This window comes from Poecilia reticulata, chromosome 12 (assembly GCF_904066995.2).
Source record: "Poecilia reticulata chromosome 12, P_reticulata-male-v2, whole genome shotgun sequence".
In the NCBI taxonomy this organism is placed as follows: domain Eukaryota; kingdom Metazoa; phylum Chordata; class Actinopteri; order Cyprinodontiformes; family Poeciliidae; genus Poecilia; species Poecilia reticulata.
Genome location: NC_088841.1, coordinates 26,859,902 through 26,879,317, shown reverse-complemented (window position 1 = coordinate 26,879,317; position 19,416 = coordinate 26,859,902). Strand labels below are relative to the sequence as shown.

The 19,416-nt window shown below is 39.9% G+C and overlaps 2 protein-coding genes across 5 annotated transcripts in view; one reads left to right on the top strand and one right to left on the bottom strand.

Annotated features, from left to right (window-relative positions):
• crata (carnitine O-acetyltransferase a) overlaps positions 1-19,416 on the top strand; it is a 62,337-nt gene that overhangs the window by 37,388 nt on the left and 5,533 nt on the right. The window lies entirely within an intron of this gene.
• Positions 1,882-18,902, bottom strand: LOC145554183 (NACHT, LRR and PYD domains-containing protein 12-like). 4 transcript variants are annotated; one of them, XM_081613674.1, is made up of 10 exons: positions 18,422-18,902; positions 17,099-17,380; positions 14,853-16,668; positions 12,362-12,541; positions 9,306-9,479; positions 7,364-7,537; positions 5,422-5,595; positions 3,484-3,657; positions 2,816-2,968; positions 1,882-2,300 (listed from the first exon to the last, which is right to left on the bottom strand). In XM_081613674.1, exons 1-10 carry the CDS (start codon positions 18,447-18,449, stop codon positions 2,288-2,290), a joined length of 3,168 nt encoding a protein of 1,055 aa, XP_081469800.1. In that variant the 5' UTR covers positions 18,450-18,902; the 3' UTR covers positions 1,882-2,287. The 4 variants fall into 4 exon arrangements, with proteins under 4 accessions (XP_081469800.1, XP_081469801.1, XP_081469803.1 ...); XM_081613675.1 differs by lacking the exon at positions 3,484-3,657 and having other exon boundaries at positions 18,422-18,901; XM_081613677.1 differs by lacking the exons at positions 3,484-3,657; positions 9,306-9,479 and having other exon boundaries at positions 18,422-18,900.

Here is a 19,416-nt window from a genome sequence, read left to right as displayed (position 1 = left end):
GCATCACTATACAATCACAGCCTGGGGCCAAACAAAGTCCATCCGAGGGCCACAATTGGCCCCCGACCCCCACATTGAGCATCCCTGTTGGAATCTATGAAGCGTGATAGAAACACTGTTTGTGTGGAGAACTCTGCCCCCTGGTGGACATTAAAGCAGGTCATTCTGCATGTGGATTTAAACGTAACTAAAGTTTAATGTCACTGAAAGCTAAAGGTTGTAGTTATTTTAAAGTTTTTACTTTATTTTCTCTTTATGGCCAGAATGTTTGAGATTATCGTTTAAAATACAAGCCCAGGTTTCACTGCTAATTCATGAATATTTAGATGACAAATGTTTGCAAAATGTCCAGAATGAATCTGTTTTATATGCTACAAAGTTTTAATGTTAAATTTACCAATAAAAATATTTAAAATTTGTATTTCTTAATTTTTTTAAGTTAATTCCTTTTAAAAAGAAGAATAAAAGTTTGGAGTTTAACTTTCAGACACAGATGATAAAGAATTTAAAAACGTGAAGTTTTGGATTATTTAAAGCAAAACGTGTTAAAATATTTATTAACAATATTAACATATTTGATTGTTTCTGATTCCAACACAATACAAACACTTCACTGCCATTAATATTAAAACATTAGAATCTCTCATTCTCAGTTTTAATTTCTATTCCATTTACATTTGTGTCTTTATGAAAAGTATTTATTTGTTAGATATTTAGAAGAATAAAAACCAACCAGAACATGATGAGGCTGAAACAAATCGATGTTCTTCAGTTTAATAAAAACCAAAACCATACAGATGTTTTCAGAAGATGAAGGACAACAAACAGGATGAGAACCAACCAATGATTGACTCCCTGTAGATCAATCAGGTTGATCTTAATCTGCTCCGTTAGACAGGCAGGAATAAAATGGAGATAGAGCGACACCCAGCGGCGACACGCAGTACTGCAGTGGTTAAACAGAACCCAGGTTCGGTTTTATCTGATTTACTACCTTAATTTGAGATATAAACATTTATGAAGCTACTATTTAATCACTGTTTTATACACATTTTCCTATATATTTTTTAAAGTATTCGGTTTGAACTGGAAGCTGATTTGTTCTCTCAAAGAATATATTTATTTTTATTAATTATTTTAATTTCTCATGCAAATGAACAAACCAGAAGCAGATTTATATTTATTTCAGTTCAAACATCAATTCCTCTTCTGCCCTCAAGTTTTACAAATCATTAATGTAACAATGTGAACAGAACAGTGTTATATCTTTTATAATTTAGTCTTAATTTCTGTAGTTTATCTGTTAGTGATTCAGGATTTATACATTTTATTAAGCAATAGTTTGCCAGCTTGGTATCTTTCTGGTCAGCAAGATATCAAACAAGCTTGGAAGTGAAAATTGACAGGACTTCTCTGGATCGCTCTTGTTTTTGAATTAAATTAATCTTTAAATCTGAGTGACTATTTTTTACAGTACTTTTATAAAAGCAAATGTTGATATTAAAGCCCAGAACCTCCCACGTAATGTATTACTAAATGATTATGTTAGCTGTGATGCTAGCGGGCATTGGCTGGTACAGCAGCATGACGTAGATAAAGCTGCTTCCATTGGCCCCGCCCCCCGATGACGTGATCCGAGGCTGCAGTCACATAATTTGTTTTAAACTTTGTTAGTAAAATTTAACTATTTAAAAACTGTATTACATGTAAAATGTCTCATTAAGTTTGATCAATAAAACATCAAACCAGGAAGTAAAAAAGTAAAACACAAAAACAATCAGAGTTTCTGTGGGACATCCAGTTCTAAACTGGTTCAACTGGTTTCTGTGATGGAAGCTGAAGTTTCTCTGCAGTTTCCAGTAAAGCATCTTTTTATCTGTGGAGCTTTGAGGAACATTTTCCTGTCAGCAGAAGAAGAAGCAGCAGAGAAAAGAGGTTTGAATGTCTTTCATGATTCAGAGCTGAACTGAAATGATTCCCATGTTTCCATCTCAGACCATTTCTGGTTCCAGGATGAAAATGAACCAGAGAGAAAAAAGATCAACTTTCCAGTTGAATCCAGTTCAGATCAAAACTCCATGAAGCCTCTAAATGGAGCCCAGTTTGAATCGGAGGATCTTTATTGATCCACAGAGACAAACAACATCAGACACTAAATGACAGACATCTTGGAGGTCAGAGGTCATCATCAGGATCCAGTCAGAGTCTCTTTAGACTCAAACTGCTGCAGCTTCAACCTCTGAGGATCAGCAGGACACAGAGACCGTTCTCTACTTTACAGAGATCATCAGTCCTCCCACCTGCAGAGAGAAGAAGGATCAGATCAGTGAGTGTTTCCAGCCTCTCTCCTGCACCAGTCAGTGACGCAGCACATCCAGTAGACGGTTTCCTGGCTGCAGTCAGACTGATCTCAGAGCTGTGACAAAGATGAACCTGATCACTTGTTTCCTGTTGAACTGAGAGAACAAGCAGATCAGAGATCAGATCTGCTGCTGCCACAGTCTGATGAATGAGGACCACTGTCTCTAGACATGCTGGACGCTGGAGTCCAGCTGGACGCTGGAGTCCAGCTGGACGTCCTGGAGACATGGACACAGCAACAACACTCATCTTCACACCAACACAGGAACACAGCAAGCTGCTGCTGCTCTGATTGGCTGGTTGCTGTCTCTGTGTCCAATCAGGAAGCCTGAACCATTCTCCTCCCACTGAGAAGCTGCAGCTTTACTGGGAACACTGGAGCTTTGCTCTGATGCTAACTGGGTTTAGCTCAACATGCTGACAGCAGCTGGACTCACTACAAACATTTACTTACCTTAAAGTCTCTACAAGATCCTTCAGCTGCTGAACATCTGAATCCTTCAGGTTGTTTAATCTCAGGTCCAGTTCTGTCAGACGGAGGCTGTTGGACTTCAGAGCTGAGGCCAGAAAATCACAGCTGATCTTTGACAACCTGCAGCTGATCAACCTGAATAAAGAATAAAAGATGAGCTGAAGCCAACAGGATGCAGGTGAACCAGTCCAACAGAACCAGTTAAAGATTCTCATGAATATTAAAGCCAACAAGCTGCTGCTTCAATAAAGACCTGCTGACTTCAGAACCAGAACCAGAACCTGGTACTGGGTCATGATGTGTTGGAGGATTTTAGTCAGTAAAATCATTCCAGGTTCTGATCAAAGTGTTGAAGCATCAATCATTGATTATTGATTTGTTCCTGTCAGATTCCAGGAATTCACTTTTCTAGACTGGGTTGAATGACCTTTGACCTGCTTGACCTGAGGGGGATTTCTACACACTGGGGGTCCGAATGCTGTCCTGTTCTGACCTCAGATCAGCAGGTCCAACTCAGAGGGACTAAATTAAACTCTGGATCCAGGAACAAACTCAGAAAATATTTATTAGATCAGAAGAAATGAACTTTGATTTATGATCAATTATAGATAATTATTCACTGAAATATCAATAATTATATAATTACATACTTCAATGTTTCCAGTCTGCAGCCTTCAGTCTGTAGAAAACCACAGAGCTCCTTCAGTCCAGAACCTTCCAGGTTGGTTCTGTTCAGGTCCAGTTCTGTCAGATGGGTCGGGTTGGACTTCAGAGCTGAGAACAGAGACGTCCAGCTTGTCTCTGACAAACTGCAGTCATAAAATCTGAATAAAGAATAAAAGATGAGCTGAAGCAACAGGATGCAGTTAAAACTGAAACATGAACAAATAAATAATAAAATGTAGAAAATTAATTTCCCTGAATGTAAAAGAAACTTGATGAACTGATTCTAACATCTGATCCAGTCAAACTGGGTTAAAGAGTCCAAACCAGCAGAACCAGAACATTTGATCAACAAAGAAACTCAAAGTTTTCTAAAAGTTTCTCAGGATTTTAAACTCAGTCGGGTGTTTTTCTCCCTCCATGTTTCCTTCCAGGCCCGTCTCCATCATTTATCATCAGATATTTTATGTCTCCAGTTTTTGTTCATTAATCTATTAATGATGTTTTTCTGGCTGGTTGTATTTTAACTGCAGCTCGTTGCCAAGTATGACATGGAAACGGTTCATTTCAATCCGTCTAATTCAGTTTTACAACATCCATTACAGCTCAGATTCTGAAAGTTGATCATTTTCTCATTTTGTGCTGATTCAGTTTCTGAACCATCAACTAGAAAATATTGATCCTTTTCTCTGTCAGACTGATGTGGGTCATTTAGTTCCAGTTCTGAATCCTTCATCAGAGACACTGCAGAAATGGGAACATTATCATAAAGAACAACCTGATGAGTCATTTTGAAATCTATTTCCCAGGTGAACACATGAGAATGACTCAGTGAACTGCTGGAGCTTGTTGCACACAAAGCTTTACAAAGGTAAGATCTCATTTCCTGTCCTACAAAATAAGAGCTGAATCAAGATGTTTGAACTGAAGGACTTTAACACCATAACCTTCACAAAGTCAGTATTTAATGAATGATCTTTGTATTATTTCTGTCTCCTTCATGTCCAGGAGACTGTGGTCATCCTGATAGAGTCTGACTGTCAGAACAAACTCAGATTTCCTCTGGAAGCTGCTCTCAGTGGTTTGGAGGACGACTGACTTGTCATTTGCTCCATCAGTGGAATTGACACTAAATGGAAACTCATCACTTGCTTCCATGTTGTTTTGCTTCCTGCCAACATCAAACTCCTGCCTGAGCTGCAGCTCCATATGAGCAGGCAGTCGAGTCCCCAGAAAGCTTCCCTGGTTCTAGGAACCATTTCATCCAGAGTTGGTCGACTTTCTCTGTCAGACTGTGAACCTTTAGTCTGAGCATGTGCAGAACCTCTCCTAACACACCTGGTCCAGATTCATGTGCTGCAGCCTCTGCTGGTTCTGATGTCTGGACCAGAATACTCAGGTCCTGAAGAACCTGCAGCCTGTTGAGCTCAGAGAAAAACTCAGTGGTCTGGATTATTTCAGACGAAGCTGAAGTTGGTTTCTGATTGAGCTTCAGATCCAGGAAATGGATAAAGGGCGATTCCACCTAATTATTCACTACAACCAGCATCTTTAATCTGCTCTAGTTAATCATTAAAACACCTGGACTCTTTAAACCTGGACTGGATGATTATCAACTAATAGCAGAATATTTAAAACTAAATGTGGGATTTGTGGATCTTCAATAAAGGGAGATTTTCATTCTCTGTGTTTCTGATCTGACCTTTGACCTGCTTGACCTGAGGGGGATTTCTACACACTGGGGGTCCGAATGCTGTCCTGTTCTGACCTCAGATCAGCAGGTCCAACTCAGAGGGACTAAATTAAACTCTGGATCCAGGAACAAACTCAGAAAATATTTATTAGATCAGAAGAAATGAACTTTGATTTATGATCAATTATAGATAATTATTCACTGAAATATCAATAATTATATAATTACAAACCTCAATGTTTCCAGTCTGCAGCCTTCAGTCTGTAGAAAACCACAGAGCTCCTTCAGTCCAGAACCTTCCAGGTTGGTTTCGGTCAGGTCCAGTTCTGTCAGATGGGTCGGGTTGGACTTCAGAGCTGAGAACAGAGACGTCCAGCTGGTCTCTGACAAACTGCAGCCATAAAATCTGAATAAAGAATAAAAGATGAGCTGAAGCCAACAGGATGCAGTTAAAACTGAAATATGAACAAATAAATAATAAAATGTAGAAAATTAATTTCCCTGAATGTAAAAGAAACTTGATGAACTGATTCTAACATCTGATCCAGTAAAACTGGGTTAAAGAGTCCAAACCAGCAGAACCAGAACATTTGATCAACAAAGAAACTCAAAGTTTTTCTAAAAGTTTCTCAGGATCTTAAACTCAGTCGGGTGTTTTTCTCCCTCCATGTTTCCTTCCAGGCCCGTCTCCATCATTTATCATCAGATATTTTATGTCTCCAGTTTTTGTTCATTAATCTGTTAATGATGTTTTTCTGGCTGGTTGTATTTTAACTGCAGCTCGTTGCCAAGTATGACATGGAAACGGTTCATTTCAATCCGTCTAATTCAGAGTTTTACAACATCCATTACAGCTCAGATTCTGAAAGTTGATCATTTTCTCATTTTGTGCTGATTCAGTTTCTGAACCATCAACTAGAAAATATTGATCCTTTTCTCTGTCAGACTGATGTGGGTCATTTAGTTCCAGTTCTGAATCCTTCATCAGAGACGCTGCAGAAATGGGAACATTATCATAAAGAACAACCTGATGAGTCATTTTTAAATCTATTTTCCAGGTGAACACATGAGAATGACTCAGTGAACTGCTGGAGCTTGTTGCACACAAAGCTTTACAAAGGTAAGATCTCATTTCCTGTCCTACAAAATAAGAGCTGAACCAAGATGTTTGAACTGAAGGACTTTAACACCATAACCTTCACAAAGTCAGTATTTAATGAATGATCTTTGTATTATTTCTGTCTCCTTCATGTCCAGGAGACTGTGGTCATCCTGATAGAGTCTGACTGTCAGAACAAACTCAGATTTCCTCTGGAAGCTGCTCTCAGTGGTTTGGAGGACGACTGACTTGTCATTTGCTCCATCAGTGGAATTGACACTAAATGGAAACTCATCACCTGCTTCCATGTTGTTTTGCTTCCTGCCAACATCAAACTCCTGCCTGAGCTGCAGCTCCATATGAGCAGGCAGTCGAGTCCCCAGAAAGCTTCCCTGGTTCTAGGAACCATTTCATCCAGAGTTGGTCGACTTTCTCTGTCAGACTGTGAACCTTTAGTCTGAGCATGTGCAGAACCTCTCCTAACACACCTGGTCCAGATTCATGTGCTGCAGCCTCTGCTGGTTCTGATGTCTGGACCAGAATACTCATGTCCGGAAGAACCTGCAGCCTGTTGAGCTCAGAGAAAAACTCAGTGGTCTGGATTATTTCAGACAAAGCTGAAGTTGGTTTCTGATTGAGCTTCAGATCCAGGAAATGGATAAAGGGCGATTCCACCTAATTATTCACTACAACCAGCATCTTTAATCTGCTCTAGTTAATCATTAAAACACCTGGACTCTTTAAACCTGGACTGGATGATTATCAACTAATAGCAGAATATTTAAAACTAAATGTGGGATTTGTGGATCTTCAATAAAGGGAGATTTTCATTCTCTGTGTTTCTGATCTGACCTTTGACCTGCTTGACCTGAGGGGGATTTCTACACACTGGGGGTCCGAATGCTGTCCTGTTCTGACCTCAGATCAGCAGGTCCAACTCAGAGGGACTAAATTAAACTCTGGATCCAGGAACAAACTCAGAAAATATTTATTAGATCAGAAGAAATGAACTTTGATTTATGATCAATTATAGATAATTATTCACTGAAATATCAATAATTATATAATTACAAACCTCAATGTTTCCAGTCTGCAGCCTTCAGTCTGTAGAAAACCACAGAGCTCCTTCAGTCCAGAACCTTCCAGGTTGGTTCCGGTCAGGTCCAGTTCTGTCAGATGGGTCGGGTTGGACTTCAGAGCTGAGAACAGAGACGTCCAGCTGGTCTCTGACAAACTGCAGCTCCACAATCTGAATAAAGAATAAAAGATGAGCTGAAGCCAACAGGATGCAGTTAAAACTGAAATATGAACAAATAAATAATAAAATGTAGAAAATTAATTTCCCTGAATGTAAAAGAAACTTGATGAACTGATTCTAACATCTGATCCAGTCAAACTGGGTTAAAGAGTCCAAACCAGCAGAACCAGAACATTTGATCAACAAAGAAACTCAAAGTTTTTCTAAAAGTTTCTCAGGATCTTAAACTCAGTCGGGTGTTTTTCTCCCTCCATGTTTCCTTCCAGGCCCGTCTCCATCATTTATCATCAGATATTTTATGTCTCCAGTTTTTGTTCATTAATCTGTTAATGATGTTTTTCTGGCTGGTTGTATTTTAACTGCAGCTCGTTGCCAAGTATGACATGGAAACGGTTCATTTCAATCCGTCTAATTCAGAGTTTTACAACATCCATTACAGCTCAGATTCTGAAAGTTGATCATTTTCTCATTTTGTGCTGATTCAGTTTCTGAACCATCAACTAGAAAATATTGATCCTTTTCTCTGTCAGACTGATGTGGGTCATTTAGTTCCAGTTCTGAATCCTTCATCAGAGACGCTGCAGAAATGGGAACATTATCATAAAGAACAACCTGATGAGTCATTTTGAAATCTATTTCCCAGGTGAACACATGAGAATGACTCAGTGAACTGCTGGAGCTTGTTGCACACAAAGCTTTACAAAGGTAAGATCTCATTTCCTGTCCTACAAAATAAGAGCTGAATCAAGATGTTTGAACTGAAGGACTTTAACACCATAACCTTCACAAAGTCAGTATTTAATGAATGATATTTGTATTATTTCTGTCTCCTTCATGTCCAGGAGACTGTGGTCATCCTGATAGAGTCTGACTGTCAGAACAAACTCAGATTTCCTCTGGAAGCTGCTCTCAGTGGTTTGGAGGACGACTGACTTGTCATTTGCTCCATCAGTGGAATTGACACTAAATGGAAACTCATCACCTGCTTCCATGTTGTTTTGCTTCCTGCCAACATCAAACTCCTGCCTGAGCTGCAGCTCCATATGAGCAGGCAGTCGAGTCCCCAGAAAGCTTCCCTGGTTCTAGGAACCATTTCATCCAGAGTTGGTCGACTTTCTCTGTCAGACTGTGAACCTTTAGTCTGAGCATGTGCAGAACCTCTCCTAACACACCTGGTCCAGATTCATGTGCTGCAGCCTCTGCTGGTTCTGATGTCTGGACCAGAATACTCATGTCCTGAAGAACCTGCAGCCTGTTGAGCTCAGAGAAAAACTCAGTGGTCTGGATTATTTCAGACGAAGCTGAAGTTGGTTTCTGATTGAGCTTCAGATCCAGGAAATGGATAAAGGGCGATTCCACCTAATTATTCACTACAACCAGCATCTTTAATCTGCTCTAGTTAATCATTAAAACACCTGGACTCTTTAAACCTGGACTGGATGATTATCAACTAATAGCAGAATATTTAAAACTAAATGTGGGATTTGTGGATCTTCAATAAAGGGAGATTTTCATTCTCTGTGTTTCTGATCTGACCTTTGACCTGCTTGACCTGAGGGGGATTTCTACACACTGGGGGTCCGAATGCTGTCCTGTTCTGACCTCAGATCAGCAGGTCCAACTCAGAGGGACTAAATTAAACTCTGGATCCAGGAACAAACTCAGAAAATATTTATTAGATCAGAAGAAATGAACTTTGATTTATGATCAATTATAGATAATTATTCACTGAAATATCAATAATTATATAATTACATACCTCAATGTTTCCAGTCTGCAGCCTTCAGTCTGTAGAAAACCACAGAGCTCCTTCAGTCCAGAACCTTCCAGGTTGGTTCTGATCAGGATCAGTTCTGTCAGATGGGTCGGGTTGGACTTCAGAGCTGAGAACAGAGACGTCCAGCTGGTCTCTGACAAACTGCAGCTCATCAATCTGAATAAAGAATAAAAGATGAGCTGAAGCCAACAGGATGCAGTTAAAACTGAAATATGAACAAATAAATAATAAAATGTAGAAAATTAATTTCCCTGAATGTAAAAGAAACTTGATGAACTGATTCTAACATCTGATCCAGTCAAACTGGGTTAAAGAGTCCAAACCAGCAGAACCAGAACATTTGATCAACAAAGAAACTCAAAGTTTTTCTAAAAGTTTCTCAGGATCTTAAACTCAGTCGGGTGTTTTTCTCCCTCCATGTTTCCTTCCAGGCCCGTCTCCATCATTTATCATCAGATATTTTATGTCTCCAGTTTTTGTTCATTAATCTATTAATGATGTTTTTCTGGCTGGTTGTATTTTAACTGCAGCTCGTTGCCAAGTATGACATGGAAACGGTTCATTTCAATCCGTCTAATTCAGTTTTACAACATCCATTACAGCTCAGATTCTGAAAGTTGATCATTTTCTCATTTTGTGCTGATTCAGTTTCTGAACCATCAACTAGAAAATATTGATCCTTTTCTCTGTCAGACTGATGTGGGTCATTTAGTTCCAGTTCTGAATCCTTCATCAGAGACGCTGCAGAAATGGGAACATTATCATAAAGAACAACCTGATGAGTCATTTTGAAATCTATTTTCCAGGTGAACACATGAGAATGACTCAGTGAACTGCTGGAGCTTGTTGCACACAAAGCTTTACAAAGGTAAGATCTCATTTCCTGTCCTACAAAATAAGAGCTGAATCAAGATGTTTGAACTGAAGGACTTTAACACCATAACCTTCACAAAGTCAGTATTTAATGAATGATCTTTGTATTATTTCTGTCTCCTTCATGTCCAGGAGACTGTGGTCATCCTGATAGAGTCTGACTGTCAGAACAAACTCAGATTTCCTCTGGAAGCTGCTCTCAGTGGTTTGGAGGACGACTGACTTGTCATTTGCTCCATCAGTGGAATTGACACTAAATGGAAACTCATCACCTGCTTCCATGTTGTTTTGCTTCCTGCCAACATCAAACTCCTGCCTGAGCTGCAGCTCCATATGAGCAGGCAGTCGAGTCCCCAGAAAGCTTCCCTGGTTCTAGGAACCATTTCATCCAGAGTTGGTCGACTTTCTCTGTCAGACTGTGAACCTTTAGTCTGAGCATGTGCAGAACCTCTCCTAACACACCTGGTCCAGATTCATGTGCTGCAGCCTCTGCTGGTTCTGATGTCTGGACCAGAATACTCATGTCCTGAAGAACCTGCAGCCTGTTGAGCTCAGAGAAAAACTCAGTGGTCTGGATTATTTCAGACGAAGCTGAAGTTGGTTTCTGATTGAGCTTCAGATCCAGGAAATGGATAAAGGGCGATTCCACCTAATTATTCACTACAACCAGCATCTTTAATCTGCTCTAGTTAATCATTAAAACACCTGGACTCTTTAAACCTGGACTGGATGATTATCAACTAATAGCAGAAAATTTAAAGCTAAATGTGGGATTTGAGGATCTTCAATAAAGGGAGATTTTCATTCTCTGTGTTTCTGATCTGACCTTTGACCTGCTTGACCTGAGGGGGATTTCTACACACTGGGGGTCCGAATGCTGTCCTGTTCTGACCTCAGATCAGCAGGTCCAACTCAGAGGGACTAAATTAAACTCTGGATCCAGGAACAAACTCAGAAAATATTTATTAGATCAGAAGAAATGAAGTTTGATTTATGATCAATTATAGATAATTATTCACTGAAATATCAATAATTATATAATTACAAACCTGAATGTTTCCAGTCTGCAGCCTTCAGTCTGTAGAAAACCACAGAGCTCCTTCACTCTAGAATCTCCAAGGTTGGTGTTGTTCAGGTTCAGTTCTGTCAGATGGGTCGGGTTGGACTTCAAAGCTGAGAACAGAGACGTCCAGCTGGTCTCTGAAAAACTGCAGTCCCCCAATCTGAATAAAGAATAAAAGATGAGCTGAAGCAACAGGATGCAGTTAAAACTGAAATATGAACAAATAAATAATAAAATGTAGAAAATTAATTTCCCTGAATGTAAAAGAAACTTGATGAACTGATTCTAACATCTGATCCAGTCAAACTGGGTTAAAGAGTCCAAACCAGCAGAACCAGAACATTTGATCAACAAAGAAACTCAAAGTTTTCTCTGAGCAGCAGCCTGGATGAGCTGAGCTATTTCTGCTGGTTCTGATCATCAGCTGGAGACCCGACTTGGTAACCGGATCAGAACCACTCAGTTTATCCATGAATGGCTTTGGGTTCTTCTTAAAGCTGCTGAAATCAATGGAGGCCATTATTTCCTCAGGAGACGAGACCTGATGAAGCTTCATCACAGAGACGAGGCTCCAACCGACTGAAGAGGACGGTTCCTCTCTGACCCGGCCCAACAGAACCACAGCTTCAGGACAGAGGGAGGAACCTGCTGCTGCTGCAAACCTCACTGTCTTTCAGCTCATCTAGATTTGCTTTTCTACAATCAGTCACTTCTTAGATGTTTCATTAATGGTGATCTGAACTGGTCAGTGTTTGTGGCTCGACTGGAGGATCAACATTTCATTCTGGATGTAAAGATGAGAATCAGAAATAAAACCATCTGAATCTTTACCAACCAAACTGAAACATCTCCATCATTAATTCACTTCATTTGGATTATTTTACTCAGTTTGTTCATCAGTCAGAAACATTTTAAAAACTGAAAAACAAAGTTATATAATCTCAAAGTCTGAAATAAGGAAATAATTTATTTATAAGGTCAAACTGTTTGAAATTAGAATCTGACATTTAAACAAGTTTTAAAATATTACAACTAAATATTAATGAAACTAAGGATTAAAGTATCAATGAATGATTTTATTGTATAAATAGAGAAAACAAACCCCAGAATCTTCACTTTACTGACTGAACTCTCCAGGATCTCAGACACATTCTTCACATCAGAATCTCCATCTCCAGTTATGATGATCTTATTTATTTCCAGTTCAGTCAGATGTGGGTTGGACTTCAGAGCTGAAGCCACAACTTCACATTCAGCCTTTTGGATCAAACAGCCACCAAGTCTGTGATGAGAGAAGAAATAAATTTATGATAACAGTGATGTCATCATGATGTCATCATCTGATCAACATCTGATCTTCAGTTTCCTGAGTTTGACCCGACAGAGAGTCTGTGCAGCTCCTGACTACAGTCCAGGTTGTGGTTCTGGTTCTGGTCCAGGCTTCATGTCCTCAGACCTTCAGCTCAGTCAGATGTTGAAGATCTTCTATCATCTGTGAAGGAAAGTTCAGTTTCTCTGCAGCATCAGAGCCTCAAAGGAGCTGCAGCAGCTGATGAAGAGGCTGACTGAGCTGGATGAAGGAAACTACTGGAGATGATGGAGAGGAGGAGGAACTGCTCACAGCTCTGACTTGGACTAGACCGTTTGGCTCCTTGAGATCTTCCACCAAGCAGGAAGTGAGTTATAAATGAAGTGAGCAGAGCAGGAAGTCCAGCCTGCTGTGGACCTCTGGCCTCTCTGGGTTTGTTTAGCCCATATCTGCTGCTGCAGCATCTAGAATCCTCCTCATCAGTAATAATAGCAGCATATTCTATAGAAACGCGGCTCCCAGCAGCAGATGATTAAATGATGCCTGTGATGGAAAAATCCATGGCCACACTTTGAAGTCGGTAACTTTTACGCACAATTTGTTTTTCATTCAAACACAACACTTTAGTTTCAGTAAAACATTTATTAGTTGATTTGGATACATTTGTTCTTTATGTTGGCAGCACATTTAGTTAGCATGTGCATTTGTATCAACTTAAGTTTAATTTTTTGCTTGAGACTGACCTTTTCTTTGTGTTTTGCCGGTACTTACCAGCCTTGGAGTGGCCAGACAAAAGATGGGGGCCAGGGCTCAGCAGGCTTAAATGCTGATTGGACTACACCACTAGTTCCTGCTGGCAGGGGAAATTTGTAGTTTCTTTGTTTAGATACGTTTTGTATTTAAGTAAATATTAGTATTTAAACTTTAATAATTTTGATTTTCATTTTGAGAGTCTTTAGTTTAGCCAAACTTAGCTGTACTGTTATTTGTTTTTGTGTTTGTAATTGTATTCTGTTTAGTTACCCCTATTGTGTCTTAATTGGTCTGATCAGCCAGTATATAAACCCCTGTGTGTCATTTCTTTGTTAGGTCAGTTATGTTTGTTTGTGCAGCCAGTTTGTTTACATTTTTGCCAGAGTTCAGTTTTGTTTCTTTGACCTCTTTTATGAGCTCAGTTCATCTTTTTGTCCTTTTATAATCTTTGGGTTAAAATAAAAAAACCTATTTTTCTAATCAATATACTGTGACTCCTCCTGTTTTAACTCGGTCCATCACAATGCCACAGAGGAAACTGGGAGCAGATCAGACACATGATGCTCCCAGTTGTGGGTGAAGCAGTGAAAGTTCACCAGGAACTGAAGAGGCTGGGATGTCTAAAGAGGTGAAGCTCATATCTCTGCAGTGGTCTGTCCATCGTCTCAGAGGAACAAAGGTTTGGATGTCAGAAGAAATTGTTGCTAAACTCCGAAAGAGCTGAAGAGCAAAACCCCTGGAGGAGACGGAGCGTTTGGGTCCAGCAGCATCTTCATGGTGAAGCAGTGAAAGTTCTCCAGGAACTAAAGAGGCTGGGATGTCTAAAGAGGTGAAGCTCATGTCTCTGCAGGTCTTCATGGAGGACAGCTTCAACAAAGGCTGGAGATGAAGAGCTGATGAGGAAAATGGTTCCAGCTCTGTTAGCAGATTCTCAGAGCTTTGGGAGGATCTGACAGAAACCAGGACTTTTTCTGGAACCAGAAAACAATCACCACATTTTGGTCTCAGTTACAAACTCAGAGGAAACTAGTGGGAGGAGGAAGAGGTGAGGATGATGACGGGATGAAGATGATCAACACTGTTCACAAAGTTTATAATTAATGCAATGGTTTGTTTTAATGGTCCAAATTTCCATCAAATCTAAAGAATTATTTTATAAAAACAGTCAAAGATCCTAAAAGGTGAATTATGGAGCAGCAGCTCAATCAGTGAAGAGGAGATTAAAGTTTAAAACGTCTCTCTGGCTGATTGGATCTTAGAGAAAACAAACATTTTCTAGAGTTCAGGGTTTTCTATTCATTTCAACCTGAAAACTGATAAAAAGTTAAATATTTTAAAAAGATCAAAATGTCTAAAAACCAGAAGCTGCAGCTGTCCTGGATGAACTGAATGTTTAGATGTTTGAATGGCTGAAATCATCCAGAGGATGAAGGAAGTGGTTAAAGGTCAAAAACATCCAGAATCAACTTGAAGAAACAGGAGGATAATAGTGCTGAATCAGCATTCACACAATGAAAACATCTGGACTCACCGAGCCTTTCTGCAGTTCCTCACAGCTGGAACCAGTCTCAGTCGTCCTTTATCTGATGTTTTGTACTTCGCCAGGTCCAACACATCCAGAACCTCTGACATCTGCAGCATGAAGGCCAGAGCTGAACAATCAGTCACTGACAGCTCCTTCCCTGAATCCAGCAGCCGTTGGATCTCCTGATAAAATGAGACGTCGTTCATCTCCACCAGACAGTAGAAGATGTTGATGCTTCTGTCAGCAGAGATGCCATCAGTGTTCATCTCCTTCAGGTTGGAGATGATTCTGTCATGAGAGATTCCTCCATGAGAGTTATAACCAGTGAATATTTTCTTTATTTTGTTTAACATTCCCTTCCTGGTTCCCGTACTGTTCTCTGTCTGACCCAGCAGATCCTCTAAGAGTCTCTGGTTGGACTCCACAGTGAGACCATGAAGGAAGCGGACAAACAGGTCCAGGTGGCCATTTTTACTGCTAAGGGATTTCTCCATGACTTTCTTCATGAACTCATCTAGAGAAGTTTTTTTGTATTTTTCTCCCAGGAACATCTTGATCACCTCTGACCTCCTGCTGGTGAAGCAGTGGAGCATGTAGACGGCAGCCAGAAACTCCTGGATGCTCAGATGAACAAAGGAGTAGACGGAGATGTTGCGCGTTCCTCTCTCCTTTTTAAACATCTGAGTGAAAACTCCTGAGAACAACGCAGCATCTTTGATGTTGATGCCGCACCGTTTGAGGTCTTTGTCATAGAAGATCAGGTTTCCCTCCAGGAGCTGATCTAAAGCCAGACTACCTAGAGACTCAATCAGCTTCTTGTTCTCTAGAGCTTCTTCAGCTCCTTCTTCATACCTTTCCTCCTTGATTGTGAACTGAAGCAGCAGGAACTCTATATATATCTCAGTCAGGGTCTTGGGCAGCTCTCCTCCCTCTCTGGTCTTCATCATTTTCTCCAGAACTTTAGCAGTGATCCAGCAGAAAACTGGGATGTGACACATGATGTGGAGACTTTTTGATATCTGGATGTGGGAGATGACCCTGCTGGCCTTCTCCTCATCATCTCTGAATCTCTTCCTGAAGTACTCCTCCTTCTGGGGGTCAGTGAACCCTCTGACCTCTATGACCCTGTCAATAGATTTATCTGGGATCAAACTGGCTGCTGCAGGTCGTGTGGTTATCCAGAGGAGAGCAGAAGGAAGGAGTTTCCCAGTGATGAGGTTTGTCAGCAGAACATCCAGTGAGGTGGACTTTGAAGGGTCAGTCAGGACTGGATTCTTCTGGAAATCCAGACGAAGTCGACTTTCATCCAGACCATCAAAGATGAACAGAACCTGAAACTTTTTAAAGCTGCGGATTTCTGCGTCTCTAATTTGATCAAAGAAGTGATGAATAAGTTCCACCAAGCTGAAAGTTTCTTCTCTCAAGTTATTCAGCTCTCTGAAAGTGAATGGAAATATGAAGTCGATGTTCTGGTTGGTTCTGCCTTCAGCCCAGTCCAGAGTGAACTTCTGTGTTAACAGTGTTTTTCCAATGCCAGCTACTCCCATGGTCAGCACTGTTCTGATCCGTTGCTTTCTACCAGGGTTGGGTTTAAAGACGTCTTCCAGGTTTATTTTTGTTCCTTGATTACTGGATGCTGTTTCAATCTGTCTGACCTCATGTTCCTGGTTGACCCCTGCAGTTCCTCCTTCTAAGATGTAGAGCTCTGTGTAAATATCATTCAGAGAGGTTTTCTCTCCACGTATTGCAATGCCTTCACAGATAGATTGGAACGTGTCCAGAAGAGACTTTTTGAGGTTATGTTGACATCGATCATCAAAATCTGAACAAAGAGATAGAAACACAAGATGAAACACTTGAACAAATTAAGACTCAATTCATTGAATTTTAATTTGATTGTTTCTTTATCAGGATGTTTAAACAAAAAACTCATTCAAATTATAGACCATGAGGAGGATTTCATTCAGAAGAAACATGAAACATTCAAATCTTGAAGAAAACGAGTCATGGAGCTTTATGGTACAGCTTTGCTTGTTAATAAATTGACTGGACTACAAACATCATGCTGAACATTCAAAGTGTTTTCACACTAAGAGTCGCCTCCTGCCAATCTACAGGAAAACTTTTCTATAGTTTCTGACCTACAGCCCAGCAGGTGGAGTGCAACCATAATGCTCCATTTATTTTTGTTATAATTAGTCACTGTTGGATGAGTTCACTTCCACCCAGTCATGATTGGTGAAGGGACTAACCTAAATCAGAGGAGTCGGAGGACAAACTCAGCTGGTTGGACAGGGTAGGATCTATGTTGAGAAGACGTTTGATCATCAATCTACTGGCTCTCTGTCCTTTCTTCATCACAGCATCGATGGTGTCCCGGGCCTTGTTTGCTCTGGTTTGGTTCTTTTGAAGAATTTCTTCTTTCTCTGAACGTTTAAAGATGCCATCTGCCTCAAGGCCATCAAGGAGCTGATTCAGGATTTCCTCAGAAACTCTTTCCACAAACTCAATGCGAACCTTGGAAAGTATTTTCTCTGCAGACAGAAATCAGAAACATAATTAATTCAAACTGATGTCTGAGAGAAGAATGTGATGAAGATCAACTATTCATGTTGCTCCATCCAGAGATTCAGAGTCTGTTGATCAGCTCCTCAGGTCTAAACCTGTTGTTGTTTTTCTGCCTCATATCTGAGTGACGACCACTGATTCTGTCTACATGAGACCAAATGAAGCTTTTGGTTCATCACTTTCTTTCCTCACTGCAGGAAGAACAATAAAAGAAACACCTTCTAAATATGGAGCTGCACTATTTTAGGAAAAAAAGGAAATTATATTATTGGTGAATATTGTTACAGCCCTGGGCCTTAAGGGCTGGGCTGAGGGGGTTTTTGTCTGTCCTTGTGCTCCTCCCCTTTACAGGTGCTGCTGATCAAGTTGATTGGGAACGCAGAGTACTTAAACCTGGCTGTCTCCATCTTCTTGGTCGCCTTCAGCGTCCACTCTGCCGCTTGACGCTTGTGGTGTTTTGTTGCCAGGCAGCAGCTCCCCTCCTTTTTGCACATTTGCGTTTGTATTTGTTTTGGCACTTCAACACTTCCATATGCACTCATACAACACATCGAAGCATTTGCATTACACCACTGATATCCACAATCCATTGTTGTTTTTGTTAATAAATATTCATTTTTCTACACTTTAACCCCTGCATGGTCTCCCGTTTTTGTTATGACATTGAGCCAGTCGTAACAATATTGTGATGAAAATATTGACTGATTAACTTTTTCATCACTTTTCTTTCTTCATACAGAATGTCTGAGATAAATTATTGATAAATGATGTGATTACTGGATAGGTTAATCAGTGTATATAGTAAATATTCCTGAAGTATTAGAGCTGCTGGCCTGTTCTTCACTTCGGTTACTTTTAGTTTCCATCTGAGTTCAGTTTTTACCTTCACGTTTCACAGAAACTCACAATGTTTCCACCAGAGCTTCACTGAACAGGAAGCATGAAATAGACTGTGATTGGTCAGTTTGTTCCTTTAAGATTATTCGTTTCTGCTTCTGATCACTTACCGAAATCCTCTTCCTGTTTCTCTGCCATCTTTTACCTGGAAAACATGAAGATTCGTTATGTTTCAGACTTTATTTCATGAATAGTTTATTTTATGCAGTTGGAATGGGAACTATAAATACCCTAAAAGTACTTATTTAAAACACACAAGCACAGACCCCTAAAGAAAAACATAATTATGTAATCATGAAAGCTACAATGTCAGAGCAAACTATTAAAAAAACATCTGTGGTATAAAAATACATTTATCACATCTTTCTTTACAAGAAATGACGTTCCTGACTGTTCGTCTGATTTCCTTCAGGTTGAGATGTAAACATCTTCACCTCTTGCTTTTTGCCATCTGACTGTAATGTGTGGCTCCTGCCACCAGGTGGCAGCATCAGCTGCAGAAAGCTCCTCTAGTTTTCTGCTATTCTGGCTTGAAAAGCCCAACTTGGGTTCCCAGATGGCAAAACAACAACTTAACACATTTGCTACAGTTTTACTTGGAAACTAAAATACTCACTGCAGCCATTTCGGTCAAAGGTCAAAATCCTGCCACCATCCCAAAGGGGAAAAGCTGCAGTGATTCTAAAGAGACTCTCAGTTCATTTATATTATATGAACACACACAGACATTTAGCACTGAACCAAAAATAGATAAAGATTTAACAACAAGTAGATTTATTTACTTCACCAGGAACTTTGATTTGTTTCACACCCAGCAGGAAGTCGGCCATTTTGGATCAAATGTTTTATTGTGTTTTATTTTTTATTTCTTTATATTTTTGACATTTTGACCTTACAAATAAAAAGTTAACTAAAACTCTGAGATTTGGTTGTGAAAGCTCAGATGTTTAAGTTTCTTTAATACCAAGAAAACTTTCCTCCACTCCGACCGTCGCTCCATTTCTGAGTTTTTAAAATAATTTAGCAAATATTTGCTTAATTATTGGTTCAATCACAGTAATAATTTACTCTTAATAGTAACTCTGTTTACATGTTTTATATTTTA